This window comes from Lolium perenne, chromosome 2, assembly GCF_019359855.2.
Source record: "Lolium perenne isolate Kyuss_39 chromosome 2, Kyuss_2.0, whole genome shotgun sequence".
In the NCBI taxonomy this organism is placed as follows: domain Eukaryota; kingdom Viridiplantae; phylum Streptophyta; class Magnoliopsida; order Poales; family Poaceae; genus Lolium; species Lolium perenne.
This window is the reverse complement of record NC_067245.2, coordinates 25,397,665-25,416,433: the sequence shown is the minus strand read 5'-3', so window position 1 is coordinate 25,416,433 and position 18,769 is coordinate 25,397,665. Positions and strand designations below refer to the sequence as shown.

General features: G+C 46.6%; 2 protein-coding genes across 3 annotated transcripts; one reads left to right on the top strand and one right to left on the bottom strand.

Annotated features, from left to right (window-relative positions):
- Positions 1-6,290: 6,290 nt before the first annotated feature.
- On the bottom strand, positions 6,291-8,192 carry LOC127331513 (peroxidase RIP1). The gene is made up of 3 exons (XM_051357693.2): positions 7,812-8,192; positions 7,486-7,680; positions 6,291-7,009 (listed from the first exon to the last, which is right to left on the bottom strand). Exons 1-3 carry the CDS (start codon positions 8,025-8,027, stop codon positions 6,446-6,448), a joined length of 975 nt encoding a protein of 324 aa, XP_051213653.1. The 5' UTR covers positions 8,028-8,192; the 3' UTR covers positions 6,291-6,445.
- Positions 8,193-15,888: 7,696 nt separating this feature from the next.
- On the top strand, positions 15,889-18,499 carry LOC127331512 (WEB family protein At2g38370). 2 transcript variants are annotated; one of them, XM_051357692.1, is made up of 2 exons: positions 15,889-16,214; positions 16,470-18,499. In XM_051357692.1, exons 1-2 carry the CDS (start codon positions 16,050-16,052, stop codon positions 18,153-18,155), a joined length of 1,851 nt encoding a protein of 616 aa, XP_051213652.1. In that variant the 5' UTR covers positions 15,889-16,049; the 3' UTR covers positions 18,156-18,499. The 2 variants fall into 2 exon arrangements, with proteins under 2 accessions (XP_051213652.1, XP_051213651.1); XM_051357691.1 differs by having other exon boundaries at positions 15,891-16,214; positions 16,464-18,499.
- Positions 18,500-18,769: the final 270 nt, after the last annotated feature.

The window sequence follows — 18,769 nt, the reverse complement described above, 5'->3', positions numbered from 1 at the left end:
TGGAAGGAGGGTGTTTCACATTAGTATTATATAAGTTTCACATTAGTTTCATATAAGTTTAATAGAATGGGGATGTTTCACACTAGTTCCAAAGGGTTGGAAGGTATTTCGCATATTTGGCGTAAAATGATATATAATTTTTTATATAAGTTTGGAAAGAATATAAATTGTTTCACTTTTTGTCTATTTCAATATATTGTAAAAGTTTCAATTGGTTCACATTTTTTTAAATGGATGGAGGGTGTTTCACTTTGTTGAGTATCAATATAAGAACTAGGTTACAATTGTTTCGCAAATAATTTAACAATCCATGGCCTATGGATGGTGTTTCAGTTTGACGGTCATGTTCACATTAATTTAAAGTGTATGGAGGGGTATTCATTTTGTTCGCATAGGGTGTTCCACATTATTTTCATATAAGCTTTAATAGGATGTGCATGTTTCACATAAGTTTGAAATGGAAGGATGGTGTTTCACATTGGTGTCATATAAATTTCAAAAAGATGGGCATGTTGCACATTAGTTTCAAATGGAAGGAGGGTACTTCACATATTTCATAAGTTTCATATAAGTTTGAATAGCATGTGCATGTTTCACATAAGTTTGAAATGGAAGGAAGGTATTTCTCATAAGTTTCATGTAAGTTTTAAAAGGATGGGCATGTTTCACACTTGATTCAAATGGTTGGAAGGTATCTCACATATTTCACATTAGTTTCATACAAGTTGGAATAAGATGTGCATGTTTCACAAAAGTTTCCAATGGAAGAAGGGTGTTTCTCATAAGTGTAATATAAGTTTTAAAAGGATGGGCATGTTTCACGTTATATTCAAAAGCTTGGACGGTATTTCACATATTTCATCAATTTCATAAAAGTTCGAATAGCAGGTGCATGTTTCACATAAGTTTCAAATGGAAGGAGGGTGTTTCTCATAAGTTTCATATAAATTTGAAAATGATGGGCATGTTTCACACTGTATTCAAATGGTCGGATGGTATGTCACATATTTCACATTAGTTTCATACAAGTTGAAATAGGTTGTGCATGTTTCACCAAAGTTTCCAATGGATGGAAGGTGTTTCTCATAAGTGTCATATAAGTTTTAATATTATGGGCATGTTTCACATTAGATTCAAAATGTTGGACGGTATTTCACATTAGTTGGAATAGGATGTGCATGTTTCATGTAAGTTTCAAAGGAAAGTGTTTCTCATAAGTGCCATATAAGTTTTAAAAGGATGGGCATGTTTCACACTGGATTCAAGTGGTTGGATGGTATGTCACATATTTCACATTAGTTCCATACAAGTTGGAATATGATGTGCATGTTTCACAAAAGTTTCCAATGGAAGGAGGGTGTTTATCATAAGTGGCATATAACTTTTAAAATGATGGGCATGTTTCACATTAGATTCAAAAGGTTGACGGTATTTTGCATTAGTTGGAGTAGGATGTGCATGTTTCACATAAGTTTCAAATGGAAGGAGTGTGTTTCACATTAGTGCCATATAAGTTTCAATAGGATGAGCATGTTTAACATAGTTCCAAAGGTTTGGAGGGTATTTCACATATTGGGTGTTAATGGATATATCATTTTTTCATATAAGTTGAAAGGGTATATGTTATTTCACTTTTTGTTTATCTCAATGTATTGTACAAGTTTCAGTTGGATCACCTTTGTTAAAATGGATGGATGGTGTTTCAGTTTTTTGTGTATCGATGTAAGAATAGGATACAGTTGTTTTAGAAATTATTAAATAATGCATGTCCTATGGATGGTGTTTCACTTCGACGGTCATGTTTTACATTAGTTTAAAATGGATAAAGGGTGTTTCATATTTTTGGGCATAGGGTGTTTCAAATTAGTTTCATATATGTTTGGAAAGGTTGAAGGGGATTTTACATATTTCACTATAGTATCATATAAGTTGGAATAGTATGTGCATGTTTAACATAAGTTTCAAATGTAAGGAGGGTGTTTCACATTAGTGTCATGTAAGTTTCAAAAGGATGTGCATGTTTCACATTAGATGCAAAAGGTTCGAGGGTATTTCGCATGAGTTTCATATAAGTTGGAATAGGATCGATGTGATGTTTCACATAAGTTTAAAATGAAAGGAGGGTGTTTCACATTAGTTTCATATAAGTTTCCATTGGATGGGTATGTTTCACATTTGTTCCAAAGGTTTTAGGGTATTTCAAATATTGGGCGTTGAATGATATATCATTTTTTTCATAGGTTGGAAAGGATATATAGGTTGTTTCCATTTTTGTTTATCTCAATGTATTGTACACGTTTCAATTGGTTCCACATTTGTTTAAATGTATGGAGGGTGTTTCAATTTGTTGAGTATGAATGTAAGAACTAGGTTACAATTATTTCAGAAATAATTTAATAATGCATGGCCGATGGATGGTGTTTCACTTTGACAGTGATGTTTCACATTAGTTTAAAAGAGATGGAGGGTGTTTCACATTAAATGGATGGAGGGTGTTTCATTTCGACGGTCATGTTTCTCATTACTTCAAAATGGATGAACGGTGTCTAATTTTTTTTTGGGCGTATGGTGTTTCACATTAGTTTCCTATAAGTTGGAATAGGATGGTCATTTTTCACATAAGTGTCAAATGGAAGTAGGGTGTTTCTTATAAGTCTCATGTAAGTTTCAAAAGGATGGACATTTTCACATTAGATTCAAACGGATGGATGGTATTTCACATTAGTTTCATATAATTTGGAATATGATGCGCATGTTTCATGTAAGTTTCATATGGAAGGAGGGTGCTTTACAATAGTTTCATACAAGTTTCAATAGGATGAGCATGTTTCACATTAATTAGAGTCAAAGGGTTGGAGGGTGTTTCACATTATAAAACTTTGGAAAGGATATAAGTGTTTCACTTTCTGTTTATCTCAATGTATTGTACAATTTTCAATCGGTTCACATATGTTTAAGAGGTAGGGTGTTTCACTTTGTTGAGTATCAAGATGAGAACTAGGTCACAATTATTTCTCAAATAATTCAATAATCCATATCATATGGATGGTGTTTCAGTTCGATGATCATGATGTTTCACATTAGTTTAAAATGGATGGCGGGGTATTCATTTTTGGGGCCATAGGGTGTTTGACATTGATTTCATATAAGTTGGAATAGGATGTGCATGTTTCACATATATTTCAAATAGAATAGGATGTGCATGTTTCACAACATTCACATTCATATACACTATCTAAACCTCAACTAAAACTCGAGTGAAACACGAAAACCTACCAAAACCTCGATGAAACTTAATAGAAACTTGTATAAAACATAGTCAAACCCATATGAAAACTCTTTGATTTGAACCAACAAACATAACGCGTGTTTCACAAAATTTTCACATACATGGAAAATATTTAAAATAGTTTTACATTAAATGTTATTTTCGCATACATTACAAAAAAGATTTCTCAAGAAAGAGTAGTTTCACACATATTAAAAATAAGATCACACACATACTAATAGGTATGAGCTTTTTTTTTTACATGACCATGAATAATCTGTACACCGTACAACAAAGAGATTAATTCATTCTATATTACCCGTGTGAGCTAGATTGAAAGTGGAGTAAAATCTAACACACACAGACATGTTAGTAGGACCTCAACAAAACTCAATCGGATTCTAAAACCCACCCGTGACAATCTTGAAACTATTGTTAAATATCTAGGAAGCTCTTGTAATTTTTTTTAAAATATCAGGTTTACTTAAATCACGGTGTTAAATTTATTATTGTGGTTATTATTCAAGGTGTCGGTTTAATTTTTACTATGGCGGTTTTTGTGAGATGAAATTTGAGATGTTCAAATAGTAAACATCACGTTATAGACCAAATGGGCTACATTGCTCCAGTAGATCGTTTCACGAGAAGATACAATTTGAGCAGGTGCAAAACTAGAAAAAATTCCACCAAGAAGACAAGGAGCCTCGCTCAATTCCAACCATTTAAAACCGGTTTTGACAATGCAAAGCAGCTATAAAGGATGAAACAAGCAACTAATTTGCCTTCAATCTGGATACTAGTATGCATGGAGCTCGACATATCAACAACTTTGCGTCAGGAGCTACATCAGTGGCATCAATCAAGCAACTAATTTGGATTTAGGCTGGTTCTAGCGCATGAGCTGGAGAACAAGAACTCCTTTAACGCTCGGGACGAGACGATGAAATTTTGCAGCACAGGCAACAACGGAGTCAGCGCCGAGGATCACGAGCAGCGGAGGTGGCGGCAGCGCACCGACGGGGACGGCCTCCGTTGCCATGGCGGGGTATGGGCAGAGCGCGCCGGCGTGGCCATGGCTGGTGCGGAGCTTGCCGAGAGTAAGATGGCAACGAAGCTCGCAACGGCGGGTTTCCGGCAAGGCGGCGCACGGACGGCGGAGGAAGGCGATGTCGGGTCGTGAGGAGCACAGACGACGGAGGCGCAGCCGCGCAGGTGACGGCGGTGGCGGAGGCCTGGCGGCGTACGTTTCTCGTCCTCTGTTCTTTTTTGTTTCAAGGGCGGAGGAAGGAGACGGGAGGCAGCACGTGGGTGGGGCCCTGCGGTGCCACTGTTCCGTTACTTTTGGAATCGATACGGTCGTGTGCAGATAGAGGATACGGCCGAGTACTGCGGGAGGTAGGGACTACTGCACAAATCTAAAAGCTACTAAACGGTGGATGCTACTCCTTTACCTACCGGCGTCTGTAAAAACGATTTTTCGTTAGCACACATGCATGGTCTTGGTGATTAGCACCTTCAAGTACTATTGCCTCCATGACGTAGCTACGCTGGTTGGCCACTAGATGACCGATCGGAAGCCAGCTGACCGATCGGAAGCCTACCGGCCGACCGAGTCCTAGATTTGGAATTTTTTGAAATCGCGTAATATTTGTAAAAATAATAAAAAAATCGTATTATTTTAAAAAAATTGCCCATATTTCAGAGGCCCTAGGGCGAGACGAGTACAAAGGGCCATTGTTCACAGTTGCAAAGCTTCCTTAACAAATAAAAGGACTTAGCAAATCTTAGTATTTCTATGAAAAATATTACACTAATGCAACATAAAATTTAGTAGTCCGTACATCTGCTGGACCCGTGGTCTTTGGAATCTCGGTGAATACACTTAAACTCTTTTTTTTATTGATTGGGCGAACTATATACCATGATACTTATTTCTAACAATAGCTCCTTTATACATGTGTGTATATATGTACTTCTAGAATTAATTACATGACAAAATTATAGGAGTAACTGATTCGTGCACCCATCCAGAAAGTGAGTAGAAGAGTGGACATATTTGGTACTAAATTAATAAGAGGATAGAATATAGGGTCCCTCAAATGTATATGTATGGTGGGGACAAGTATATCTGTTGCGAATCGAAGGAGAGTTGCTTGAGGAATCGTATAGTTACATGATTGTGTCGTTAGTCTCCAGTAATAAATACTCAAACATCGGGAAGACGAAGATGAGCGCAGAAAGAGAAACTTCTACTTGCCTGGTCTTGTTTTGCACATTTAGGAAGGTTAAACATAAATCGTGGTAGTGAGAAAAGTGATTTAGATGGATTGTTTTTTGTTAAGAGTAGAAGTAGAAGCATGATAGACCACAGCTTGGACCATCCCTTGATTGTTAGATATTGAATGCAGAAGTTGTATTATTATGAGTACACAAACAAATATTGAGCCGATGCCCTTAGCTTATGGAGATGGGAGGATGCATCGTTAGAGGTGGAAACCTCATGTTGGACATGCTCAGCGACCTGTACCGAGCGCACCGCTCGTTGACCGGGCAGTTTGACATACTAAAGCATAACTGCAGCACGCGTCGCTGGATGCTCACCACATCTGCCATCACAAAGAACTAATCTCCTGCAAGAAGGTATCGTAAGGTGAAACAGAGGAAGGAAATGACCGGTGATAGGCGCTAAGTGTGGATATGGCAGGGAGAACCTTATTCTACCTTCAGGACATAGGACATAGCTGCCGCCCAACCATTATAAACAAGATACCGCAAATACCTAAAAGGAAGAACTGAAACCTCCCGCCGGCGAAAGGCCGTGGTCCATCGCACCTCTAAGGTCCTAAGGCCACGAAAGGCGGTCGGACCGGTGGCATCGCCATTGAGGGGCACAAAACCCTAGATTGGTTTTCTTGGATGGCCTCCTTTCTCTCTCTCTCTCTCTCTCGTACACCACAAACGTACCACATTTGTTACTATAAATATATGTGGTATTGATTTTTAAAAGAAAAAAAACTAGTAGTACGATCAAACATACTCCAACAAGAACAGTTTAAATACATGGCTAAACACCGACAAAATCAAGAAAGTACATGCAATGCAATGCAAGCAAAACATTCTCCAAACCTAAATCATGGGATCCTGCCATGCATCTGAGCTTGCGCCAACAGCAATTAATCACTCTTGGTTCACGACCCGGCAATCCTCCCTGACCTCGCCCTCCTCACCGGTGAGCGGTCTCAGGCCGCCCAGCTTCAGCATCGCCGCACCAAAGTCCTCCAAGAACTTGTCCGGGTTCCCGGCGTAGTGCCGCACCAGCCTGTCGCTGTCTCCGCCGCGCCCCCGGTACAGCTGCTGGTCCGTGTGCAGCAGCGCGTGGCCCTGCATGAGGCCCTGGTAGTAGTCCGTGTCCATGGTCGTTGGCGTGTCGTCCAGCGACGCCAGCGGCTCGTCTTCGCCGGTGGGCGGGCACCGCGCGTCCAGCGACGCCGCGTAGGACGGGTCCAGGGTGCCGCTCTCGTTGTAGATGCGGTCGCGGTAGAAGACGCAGCGGGAGTAGCCCAGCGTGTGGGCGCCCGAGAGCACGACCAGGTCCTGCAGGGTGAGGCCCTGGGACTTGAAGTTGGCCACCAGCTCCGGGAGGTCCATGAACGGGTTCGGGATGCTGTCGTCCGCGTCGTCCAGGCTCGCCGTCGTCGCGTCCCGCCGGCCCAGGAGCACGTCATACGAGCTTCCTCCGAGCTGCATAATCGACCAATCGTATGAGTGCCAGTCACATTCTGATTTTGGCAATGGTGAGAAAATCGTTTATCGGTGTCAACTCGGTCGGCTGGCTATTAGCAATATATAGGCAAATCGGTCGATTAATCGGGCGATAAATGAGTTAATCGGGTGATAAGTGAGTTTATCGGTTAATCGGTGACCATCAAGTAGCGATTAATCGCCAATTAATCGTTGAATCGAGATTTTTTAAACAGTGGATTTTGGACGGACTGAGTCAATTATCTTGATGTGCATCGATTTCTTCAGATAAAAAGGCGGTACTGCAAGTCGTCAGAGAAAGACAAGGAGAGCTGAACTGATCCGATACTAACAAATTTCTTTAGGAAATGAAAGTAGCCGACTAAAGTCCGGTTAGGTTGGAAAAAACGTTGCTCGTAGCTAGTTGTAAAGCTGCTTATTTCTTATCTTCTGGTTGCTGAATTTACTGAACTTACTGCAACAATTGAGTCGCGAGCAGCGACGGCCAGGATGTCAGCGCAGGAGACGACGTTCCCTAAGCAGGCCGTGTTCACCGCGGACTTGATCGCGTCGATTACACCGTACCCTCGCACCGACATGTTGTTGGCCTTCGCCGACTTCTCCCCGATCATGTCATCGGTGTCGTCCAGCAGAACGGAGCCGTCGCAGCCCTGAAGAAAGACATTCGGTACAGCAAAAAAAAGGCTCAATCGACGCTTCTGCATGCATGTTTGTGCTTTGTAATTAGCTTGCGATCGATCGATCGACAGGCATGGAGTAACTGATGATTGATCGAGCTTACATTGACGAAGCAGTCGTGGAAGTGCAGCCGGACCAGCGACGCTCCCATCCGGGGCTCCTTCACGATGGCCGCGCCGACGACGAACTTGATGGTCGCCAGCGCCAGAGGGCACGATTCTTCGTAGTAGTCCGCGGTGAGCTCCTGCCCGGAGGCACCCGACGTGCCGGCAAAAGCCACCACGGCTATCACGGAGAAGCAGACAAGAATCGCTGCCATGATCTGAAGAATCAAGGCTAATTAACAGTTTTGTAGCAGTGACTAGGACTAGCTAGCAAGTGATCAGAAATGAAATGCTCGGGTGTGACTTATTTGGTGTGTGATGTAGCCTGGTAGAATTGGAGCTGTGTGTTCATATATAGAAGCTCGGTGAGATTCATAGATTGCACTATCACGACTAATTAGCCACGTTACCAACCGGTGACAATCTTGGATTTGCTCAGTGCGAGGCTTGTGTAGGAAGAGACTAGTTTCTTATCCATTCTATCGATGATTGCTCATTGACAGGCAGGATTGTGTTTTTTCTACTGCTGGAAACTTGGAAAGTGCTTTATTTTCTTGCGTGTGATGATGCCGACTTGTTTATAAATATATACCTAAACCACCTTAATTAGTTATAGTACTGCGTTAACTTATTATCATACTAGTCTTTTTGAACTTTGAAGAGTAAAACTTACCATCAAACAAAGCAAGTTGGTATGACTGCGAAATTGTGTCGTTCCTTCAGAGAATAGCTACTCTATGCATGCGGGCCGACAGATAAATCCTCTCCATACGTAGCTTTCTGACGACTAACGGGCGGGTCTGTTAGTTAAACACGAAAAGAAACCACCTGAATGCTGTAGTTTATCTTCAGCATGGTATAGAAAAAACCATAATAGTGCAACCAGCTGTCTAGATTTGTTTTGCATGTTTACAAGTTTTTCCAACATCCTGGGCATCATGCATGCATGGGCATGCATGCATGATATGCGTCGGTAGAAAGAGACGCCTTGGCTAATTGTTTGATGGTCGCATGGATTAGGCGGTCACCAACACCACACTGGAAATCAGTTCATAAACGAACTTTCCATTCCAAAACTGTGTCTAAACTGGAATAATACCTTTGTTTTGTTGGGTTTTATTCTAGGGCTTCTTCGGTTTGCAGGATTTCAAAAACATCGGAACATAAAAACATAGAAATTTGATAAGAATATGTGCAAAGCAAAGGAATGTGGAAGAATTTTGTGAAACTAGGTGTTTGATTTGAAAAATTGTGAAGATATCTTAAAAATTACAATCAAATCAAGGCTAAAACAAATGCAAATGTAAGACTAGGTCACGGGCATTACCTTGTGCCCTTTGCCTTGTTCTTTGTGCATAAGAATGTTGGAAAGAGGTTTGAGAAGAAAAAATACTTTATTTTTCCTATGTTCTGTTCATTAGAATCAAATGGATGAATAATATCACCAAAGGAGAATTTTCTAGTCATGTGCTATGAATCAAAGAGAACCTTAAGTCTTGCCTCTAAGTAGAGATCGGACTAATCTGAGGCGCATTCTTATGTTTTGTTTCATCTTGTATATGTTTTCTCTTTCTTTTCAGTTCTCCTTTTTTCTTCTCTTTATTGTTTCTTATTGTTAAATATATTCATTTTTAAAACTAATGTTCATGGTTCTACAAAATCGTTCGTCTACATCAAACTAGATATTCTCGTAGTTTTAGAGAAGAAATTCATATTTATCATTCGTATAGTTGGAGATTTTATCTACAGGGAAACGCTAATTCTTGTATTTTGGAACACTTTTTTATAACAAGGAAAACAATTATTTTAGAATGGATGATAATTTTTCAAATGCGTAATTTTTTTGTGACATATGCCAATATCATTTTTCGCAACAAAAATGCTGCTTTGTTATTAGTCTGACTTATACAATAAATTGAAAAGTGATAAATTTTCAGATTTATTATGAACAATAAATAAAATCAATATTTGCTATGTCACCCACAAACAAACACTGTAGATGGAGCTCGCCTCCTTCATGTATCAAGCGACAAATAGAAGCTCCAATATATAGTCCCTCCTTTTGGAGGACAGGCTCCATGGAGGCCCTTTTTGAATCCTTTTGACATCAATATTATGAAGTTTAAAAAAACCAAAGATGTAGATATTGGTGATTTCTACATGTGTCCAAAAAGGTAGTGAAAAATATTATGTATTCTAGGCTACATAGAAATGAAAAACTTCCATATCTGTGGAAGTGGACCTTGCAAAATTGAAAAACCATCTGAGATTTGTTGGGATTTGTTATTTTTATGTACATTGGAATAAATAAAAACGCGTCGCCTCTTGTTGGTGCCGCCGTCGATCTACCTCGCTTCCGCGGTGTTCAGGCCATGGAGTCGGGGTGGATCTCGGTCCCCGTCGGCGGGAGGGCTACGTCCTCAGGGTTTTAGGGTTAAAGTTTGGTGGGGCCGTCGCTCAAGTGGTGGCGGCGTCCTCTACAATAAAGTATTCTCGGCTTTAGCCTTATCTCGGTGGCGACGTCGAGAAACTTGTGGAAGTGGTGTAGTTCTCGGGGACTTCTTGTGGCTATGGGATCACCAGATCATCAAGAAGCTTCATCGACGGCTATTTCTTCTTCTTCGTCTCGGGAATAGATCTGGTCTTCTTGACCTGTTCGGCAATTTCCCGTCTGCAACCAACAACGTCAGGGAGAAGCGGCAGCGATGGCACGCCATTGACATGGTCTGGAGGCTGACGAAGGACATCTAAAAGATTTCGTGTAATTTTCGTTTTTGTTCAAACATTTTAAAAAACATCTAAGAGTTTTATCCAATTTTTTATGAAACTTCAAACTGACGTTTTTTTAGGACCAGATTTTTTTTCCAACTAGGACACGTACCCGTGCGTTGCAACGGGATGGGAAAAAATTCTGCGTACATACCTTGTTCTCGGGCGCCGTTGCACCACTGGTGATAGTTGTCGACCGTCCAGAGCATATAACATGCATGAGTGCTGCCACCATGATAGCGAATCACTCAAGTAGATACTCTCCGCGCCATTAGCTGATGGATCTTCGTTAACCTTGGATCGTCATGGTCATCACCCTGTGGTCACTCTAGCGATGGAGGAGGAGCAAACATGCCACTCTTCTGCTCCTAACAGTTCATCGGAGAAAAAAGGAATATGATTTCTTATGCGCAGCGCAGAAGTCTGTGGTGCTAGGCCGCGGCGCCTCATAAGTCAGAACCCTAGCTATGTGTGATTCACACAAGAGGAGGTAGAGTAGAAATCAGGTCTGGAAAGTAAGAAAAAATTCACTAAATTTGCTACGACACGTGTTTTTGTTGGACCAAGGTTTTATGATGGATGGTTAAAGATAATCTTAAATCTTCATGAATTTCCTGAACTGAAATAGAGATTCTTACACGACATATCTCCCCATATTCCCCATATTCCTTTTTGTCCCTATGTTTATTTGAAAAACATAAATACTAAACAAAAAAAGAACCTTACCTGTACCAGAGGTAAGCGGCCCAACTGTCTGTCTTTCCTTCCCGCATGTATCCAAACCCACCTGCAACCCAGGACAGCAGCCGCTGTTCTCCTTTCCTTCTTCCCTGAAGAAGCACGCTCTCAAGCGCAGCACAGCAACAGCCAGGCCATGGCGCTCCAGCCGTTTCCTTGACTCCCCTCTCGAAGTGACCCGTATTGAAGTTATTCGCCACGCCACGAAGCATCCAAGAGACCAATCTGTTCTGCGATTCATGGACTGTGTGCACCGAATTCGTCCTCTGGAATCATCCCCGCCATCCGTGGATTACACCAAATTCGGCAGAAGTGCTTATCCCATGATCTCTAATTGGTCTATACAAAATCTCCTCGTCGAGCTCTCCAATTTCCCCTATTTTTGCATCCTCTTGTGATTTGTAGCGACGGCGCCGTGCTCGTTTTTCGCACCACTGTTGCGTCGCCCTGGCCGGGGAGCGCCGCCTGCCGTTGACCATCGCGACCCGGCAGTGGAGGCCAGGGGACCGAGAATCCTCCTCCACTGCTGCATCCCTTCCGTTGACGTCCGCTGGCCGGGGAGCGCCGCCTGCCGTTGACCATCGCGACCCGGCGGTGGAGGCCAGGGGACCGAGAATTCTCCTCCAGTGCTGCCTCCCTTCCGTTGACGTCCGACATCACCTCCGTCGGTGTAAAAAGTCCGGCGAGTCGGCGCCACCTTGGACCGATTCCTCCCGGCATGGACCTTGCCACCGCTGTCCGGGTCGAATCCTAACGAAGAACGGCCGGATTCCACAGCGGAACGATTCCTTCCGGCCTGCGCAGGAGAAAATTGCTGAACCGGTACCTGGCACTGGTGCGTAATATGTAAATTGGTGGGAGGGCAAAACGGTCCAGAAAAAAGCGTTGACGAAACTTTTTGGCAGAAACCTTAGCTCCTTTATTATTAGGTATAGATTTTAACATTTGGCTTCGGCCCGAATCCGCTCCCATCATCCTGTTTAGGACGCAGATTTGTTTTTATTCGACTGTGGGTGGGCTTTCCAGTGGGCTCGTATCCTCCTGCTTACGCCACACTCGTCCTCTGCTGTCTTGCCCAGCCAGCCAGGCCCATGCTCGTTTTCATCGTGCCAGAGAGATAAGGGCATCTCCAACGCGGTGATCCATCCCACGCTCGCGCGTTTGGATGGGTCGAAACGGATAAAACCGTGGTCCAGCGCGCGGACCCATCCTAAAAACGGATGGTCGCGGCGTCCGGGACGACCCAAACCCGGCCCAAATCTGGGACGAGTTTGCGTGGCCGTGGACGCCGATGGCTGGCCGCGCGCGTCCGCCCCTTGTCCGCCCCTGACCCGCGTGTCATAGACATAAATAAAAAAATTTCATTAAAAGGTACCCATTACAATTTTTTAGTCTACTACTTCTATCCTAATACGTACGGGGCTGACGGCCTCGCCGGCGACTACCCGCCGGCTCGTCGTCGGGGCCGTGGATTTCACTCGACGTGGACGGCATGTACGCGTGAGGATTCCACTCCAGCTTACGAGCTGGGTGGCGCGGCGGAGGCCTTCATCCTCCTCCTTTCCGTCTGTGCGCCTCGGGCGCGCTCACGTTCCGCCTCCTGCGGCGGCACCATCCGCTTCCCGCATAGATCCAGCTCATGCAGGGCGGCGCGTTCCACAGCGGTGCGCGCCTCCAGGCGGACGCGGCCGGCGGCCTGGGCCTCGTGGTTCTCGTTCCGCCGGCGCATGCACTCTTGTCGGCCGCGCTCCGCCAACGCAAAGAGCCTCTCCCGGGCTCGCCGCTCGGGCGAGGGCATCCGGATGAGGTGGCGGGCTGCTCGCATAGCGAGCGGCTCGTTCTTCTAGCCGAGGAGGTCGCCTAATCGGCGGCGGCCGGCCCGGCAGTCGCCTCGTGCTCCTTCGTCGCGCGTGTGAGGTCGGCGAGACGCTCCTCGATGGTGGCGTTGATGTTCGCCGGCGCGAGGTCCTCCTCGTTCACGGGCTCCTCCTCCGCGGCGGCCGCCCGCTCCTCCGCGGCCGCCGCCCGCGGCGGCCGCCTGCTCCTCTGCGGCCTCGTACCAGCCGTTTGCGGTCTCGTGTCAGCCGTCCGCGGCCGCCTACACCATCTCCGCGTCCCCTTCCTTCTTCGCCGCCGCCTCGGCAGCGACGTGGAGCGCCTCGTCATCGGCGACCCACCGCGAGTCCGCGCGCTCCTCCTCCTCCGTCCGCGGGAACCTGGCCCGGGCGGTGAGGGAGAGCTTGGCCCACGTGGCCTGCAGGGTGCGCGGCATGGCGATGGAGAGGGCGCCGGAGAAGGTGGGGGGGAGAGGACGGCGGAGCGGGTGTGATGCGGTCTGTGACCGCCGCCGTCTTTTATAGCCGGCGGCCTGGCGGAAAACTTAGGCGTGAGCGTGCGCTAATGGCCTTTTCGCGCGCGCGGGAACCTTGGTGCGCGCGGGAACTTTCCCGCGCGTTCCACCGCCCACCACCCGTCGAGGCATGTCATGGCGCAGCGCCAAGCAAGGAAGACGAACCACGTGGCGTCTTTTTGGGTCGCTGCGTTGGGCGCAGCGTGTGATCCAAACGGATACGCGGATGCGGGCCGGTCCGCGTGTCCGCTCGGCCAGTCAAACCTTCAAAAACGGACGGTCCAGCGCGTCCGTTTGGGTCGCTCGGTTGGAGATGCCCTAAAGATGCGGTCCGTGAGATGATGCATGGAACCAACGGCTCGATTCACTGCTTGCTCGTGATGCGCGCCGCCGACGGTCGGCACGGCGAGGCTGACGCCGTGGTAATAATGCAACACCTACGCTCGTGTAGTGTGTGGTAGGTTGTCACGCAGTACAGCTACCCCATGTCTCTCTCTTCCCGTGTCACCAAGATTAAAGAATCACTCGTCGGCCACTCGGCCCCCACCTACGTCAGCTCAGCTCTGATGCTTTTTCGTCCATTGCGTGAAGAAGTTGCAAACTTGCAATGCAGCAGCTCAGAGAAAGAGTAGCAACGTAGTACAGATTTCTGCAGATCGGAGACGGAATTACTAGCATCCGTTACAGTTTTGCTAGGTGAGAATTAATTAGGTTAGTGCTCCGTCAAGTCCGATTGCATTGCGATTCGTGCATTAAGAGCATCTTCATCGGCGTCCTTAGTAGCGACCCTAATAGCCATTTGGAGGTTCGGCGTATTCTTTGGGCCACACCGGCGCACCCAATAATGCTCTTCCACCATTCAAAGCCCAATATAATCATCGGCAACCTCGTGCCGACCCCTTCACGTGGGGTGCCGAACGGGCGCGCCGACGCCTCGCGCCACATCGGATGGAAGCGCACGGGCCCGGATGGCACCCGTTGAATCACTGGTCAAATGTGCGTCAACAGACTATGACGGCTCCACTTCCGAGGGCGTCGGAGATTAATGGCACCACCACCCACCTTGCTTCGCATACCTTCGACCACGTAAAATAAATGGCATAGCCATGAGGGGTCAGCCTTAATGTGCACGACCGCCCCCATGCCTTCCTCCGGGTGTAAAACGGGGTGTTGGGGCACCGACTCCTCCTCACATAAACTATAGTGCCCCCCTCCCGAGATCCACGACAGGTTTTAGGGGCCGCAGTCGCGGCCACCGAGGATGCCATGGCAAGGGTAGGACCGTAGGAACCACGGTGCAGGATCCCCACCACCTGAACGCTGGCCGTCGCTTGAGAAGGAGGTGGTCTTCTTCCACGACAAGTTCGTCGAGTTTTTCGTCCTGAACACATGATGCCGTAGGCACTACGATGGTGACAACGCCGATGATGGCCCGGGATGGCGAAGTTTAAGTTTTCGGATGTTCTTCCTTTGCAAATACGGTGAGGGCCAGCAGAAACCTAAACCTTTAGTGTAGATTTCTGGATGTTCTTCATTTATAGTGTAGATCGGGAGGGCCAGCAGAATTCTCTAGTATAGGTTTTTGGATGTTAAACCTTCGCAGCGAAAAAGGCGAGGGCCAACGAAAACCTCTAGTGTAGGTTTTTGAATGTTTTTCCTTCTCAGCGAAGAAAGCAAGGGCCGCTCCATGTTTAAATTTGAATGGCATATAAACAAGATTTCACAGTTTGTTTACATTCACTCGTCCAAACAAAATTAGGGCTTCTAATCGGGTCACTGGTATGTGCAACGTCTCGCAAACTAGGGAGCATGTGTCGATGCTCTTCATATTGCACTATCGGCGCACCTGTCGGCACCTATTTAGGACATATCGATGAAGATGCTCTAAGTTGCAAGTTAGGTTGTAACTTTTTTTTCCGGTTTGTAGTAGCCTTTTTCCAGTTAAAAGTGTAGATGCAACTAAGAAAAATATTTATGCCATTAAATTTGCATCATGATTCGAGTTAATTACGAGTTACAACATGAATCGTAGCAAAGATTTGATTATAGTCTACGGAGAACACTAAGAACTACAAGTAGTTCTCAGTCTCACACCCTAAAAATTGTGTAACAAAGGTACTTTGGTCTGTCTAGATTCTGCATCCAGTTCGTCAGGTTTAAATAGCACCGCCGGTCTGCTTGGCGCCGTGTTTAGCGACAAGCGTGCAAGAACCTGGCGTTGTCAGGCAGGCCAACGGCTACCACCAAACGGCTCTCTCCGCCCGCGGGTCAACCGCACCTACTAAACAAGAACCCACATTTCCCCTCCCTCTCCGCCCAAACCCAAGAACCCCAGCAGCGCACACACCACCCGAGAAAAAGCAAGAGAGAACGGGTCCCGATGACCGGCGAGGTGCTGCACGACCTTCCCCCGGCGGTCGGCGGCGGCAGGGCGGAGATCGACACCTCGGCGCCGTTCGAGTCCGTGCGCGAGGCCGTCGACCGCTTCGGCGGCAGCGCCGCCTGGAGCTCCCACCTCGTCCGCCGCATCTTCGCGCACCACAAGGTGACCCTGCCTGCCCTCCTCTCCCCGCTCCCTGCCGCCGCCAATCTTGGCCCCGATTCACCTTCTTGGTCCAGCAACCCTGCGGCGGCACCAACTTTTTTCTTCTCCCTACTCTTACAGTACATGCCGTATGACCGTATCCCCGTACCGCGCTACGCTTTTTGGTAGCTCGCCATTCAATTAGAGGCAGAGCAGGAAATGCAGCACCGGAATTTGTCTTTCCTGTTTAATTTTGGTCTTCCCCTGCAGAAACAGGACCAGCGTGCGGCGGGGACTGAAGACGACGAGCAGTGCGTCAGCCTGGAGCAGCAGACCGCGCAGCTGGAGAGGGAGCTCGGGGTCAAGGAGAGGGAGACGCTCGATGTGCTCAAGGAACTGGAGGCCGCCAAGAGGGTTATCGCGGATTTGAAGCTCAAGATACTCAAGAAAACAATTGAGATACTGCAGCCTGCAGAACCTGAAGAGAAGCAGCAGCCGGAGGATAGCTGCTGTATCACTGAAGTGCACACTGCAGAACATGAAGGGCAGCAGCCTGAGGGTAACAACTGCTCCAACAGTGAAGTGCCCACGGAAGAACCTGAAGAAAAGAAGCTGTCCGAGGGAAATGCTGAAGCTGATGTGGAGATGTGTGGCGGTCTCAATGAACAAGAGCAGAAGCCTGAGGACAGCTGCTGTATCACTGAAGTACCCACGGCAGAACACGGTGAGAAGCTGTTTGCGAGAAATGCTGAAACTGATGTTGAGATGTGTGGCCGTCTCACCGAACAAGAGCAGCACCATCACCCTGCTGCCTCGGTTCTAATGGAGCTTGAGCGGGCAAAGTCGAACCTGAACAGAACCACGAGCGATCTGGCTGCCATAAGAGCCTCCATCGAGTCGCTGCGCAACGACATTCTGACCGAGAAGATGCTGGTGGAGAGACGCCGAGAGAAGGTGTCCTCTAATGCCACATTGGTCTCCTCTCTGGAGGAGGAGCTGGACCAGACCACACAGCAGGTGCAGACGCTCAAGGATCTGCAGCGAAGGCGCCAAGATCCCTCGGGCATTTTCATCGAGATCAAGAGGATGACTTCTGAGATAGAGCAGCTCAGGAATGCAGCAAACGCGTCGAAATCTGAAGCCATGATGCTAGCTGCTGAAATTGAGCAGACGAAGGCTACCATCGGCACTGCTGAAGTCAGGTGTCTTGCAGCCAAGAAGATGGAGGAAGCAGCAAGAGCAGCTGAGGCTCTTGCGCTCGCGGAGATCAAGGCCCTACTAAGCAGCGAAGCCTCGGCTGAAGGTCTCCAGGGCACAGATGGAGTGGACCTTTCAGTGGAAGAGTACTTTGAGCTGGCTTCGAAGGCTCGAGAGGCCGATGAAAGCTCAAGGAACAAGGTTGCAGCTGCCATGGTACATGTTGATGAAGCCAACCAATCAAAGTCAGAGTCACTCACAAGACTAGAGGAAGCCAAACTGGAGGTTGAGGAATGCAAGAGAGCACTACAAGAGGCCCTGAAGAGGGTTGATACCGCCAACCGAGGGAAGTTTGCAGCGGAAGAGACCCTTCTCAGAGGGCGATCTGAGAGTGGACACAAGAGGCGCTCGCTCCGTGGCTCTCCCAAGTTCAAACATGCAGCACATCGTCACAAAGATTCTCGTTGCACGGATATCGTTGATGTTTCAAGCAACTCCCTGAAGCCGACGCTGTCCATCGGGCAGATACTGAGTATGAAGCTAATGGGGCCTGATGGGTATGACAAAAGCGTTTCGGATGACACGAGCGAAACTTCTAATGTCTCCCTTGGTCAGATCCTGAACAGAAGGCAGGCGATCTTGTATAACAGTGATACAAGTGCTAACAAGAAATTCTCTGGAAAGAGGAAGAAGTTTGCCTTCACTGGACTTTCAGTTTTCTTGGCAAAACAAGCCAAGAGCAAGAAGAAGAGAGGATCCGATTAAAAGTGATGTTAACTTTGCAGCAACCATATTAGCTAGTTACTGAGTATTGTGACACCTATTTCCATGTCCCATGTTTCTGTACAATGTTCGTAGGAGTATATGTTTGTATGTCCATGTGTGTCAGGCTAGCATCTGCTGACTGATGTTGCTGGTTAGGGTAGTTAGATTAGTATCATGCCGCTCTATGAAAATGGAAGACATCAGTTCAGTTAGCTTAATTTGTATCATGACTACCCTCTGGACATGAAACACATCGGTCCAGTTTGCTCTCTGCCCTGTGGACATGGAACTATGGAAGTCATTGATTTTTAGTATCCTGATATCTTCAGGCAAAACCCTTCTTACTCTGTTGTGCCAGGACTGAGTATGATCCCTTTGGTTGGTTCAAACTGAGTGAACATGCCTGTTTTGATTATCTGCATGGTTCTGCTACTGTTGAGCACTGCAATAGTATTTTTTTTTGAAGGAACACAGATGCAGTCCATTAAGTTAACAAGCTGGACATAAGCCATCAACCATGTCTTTTACCAAACTATGGGAAGTGGCCAAGCCAGACCTGACATTTAACCTGCTCCAGACTCACGCCAAATGCTGCTGAATAATGTGCGGCTACC

What these genes read in the sequence shown, in the direction of transcription:
- LOC127331513 (XM_051357693.2), bottom strand. Translation starts at nt 8,027, where the DNA reads ATGGCAGCGATTCTTGTCTGCTTCTCCGTGATAGCCGTGGTGGCTTTT. An exon ending in TCCACGACTGCTTCGTCAAT is followed by an intron (nt 7,681 to 7,811) that starts GTAAGCTCGATC and finishes GTCTTTCTTCAG; the next exon opens with GGCTGCGACGGCTCCGTTCT. An exon ending in CTCGCGACTCAATTGTTGCA is followed by an intron (nt 7,010 to 7,485) that starts GTAAGTTCAGTA and finishes TCGATTATGCAG; the next exon opens with CTCGGAGGAAGCTCGTATGA.
- LOC127331512 (XM_051357691.1), top strand. Translation starts at nt 16,050, where the DNA reads ATGACCGGCGAGGTGCTGCACGACCTTCCCCCGGCGGTCGGCGGCGGC. An exon ending in GCATCTTCGCGCACCACAAG is followed by an intron (nt 16,215 to 16,463) that starts GTGACCCTGCCT and finishes CTTCCCCTGCAG; the next exon opens with AAACAGGACCAGCGTGCGGC.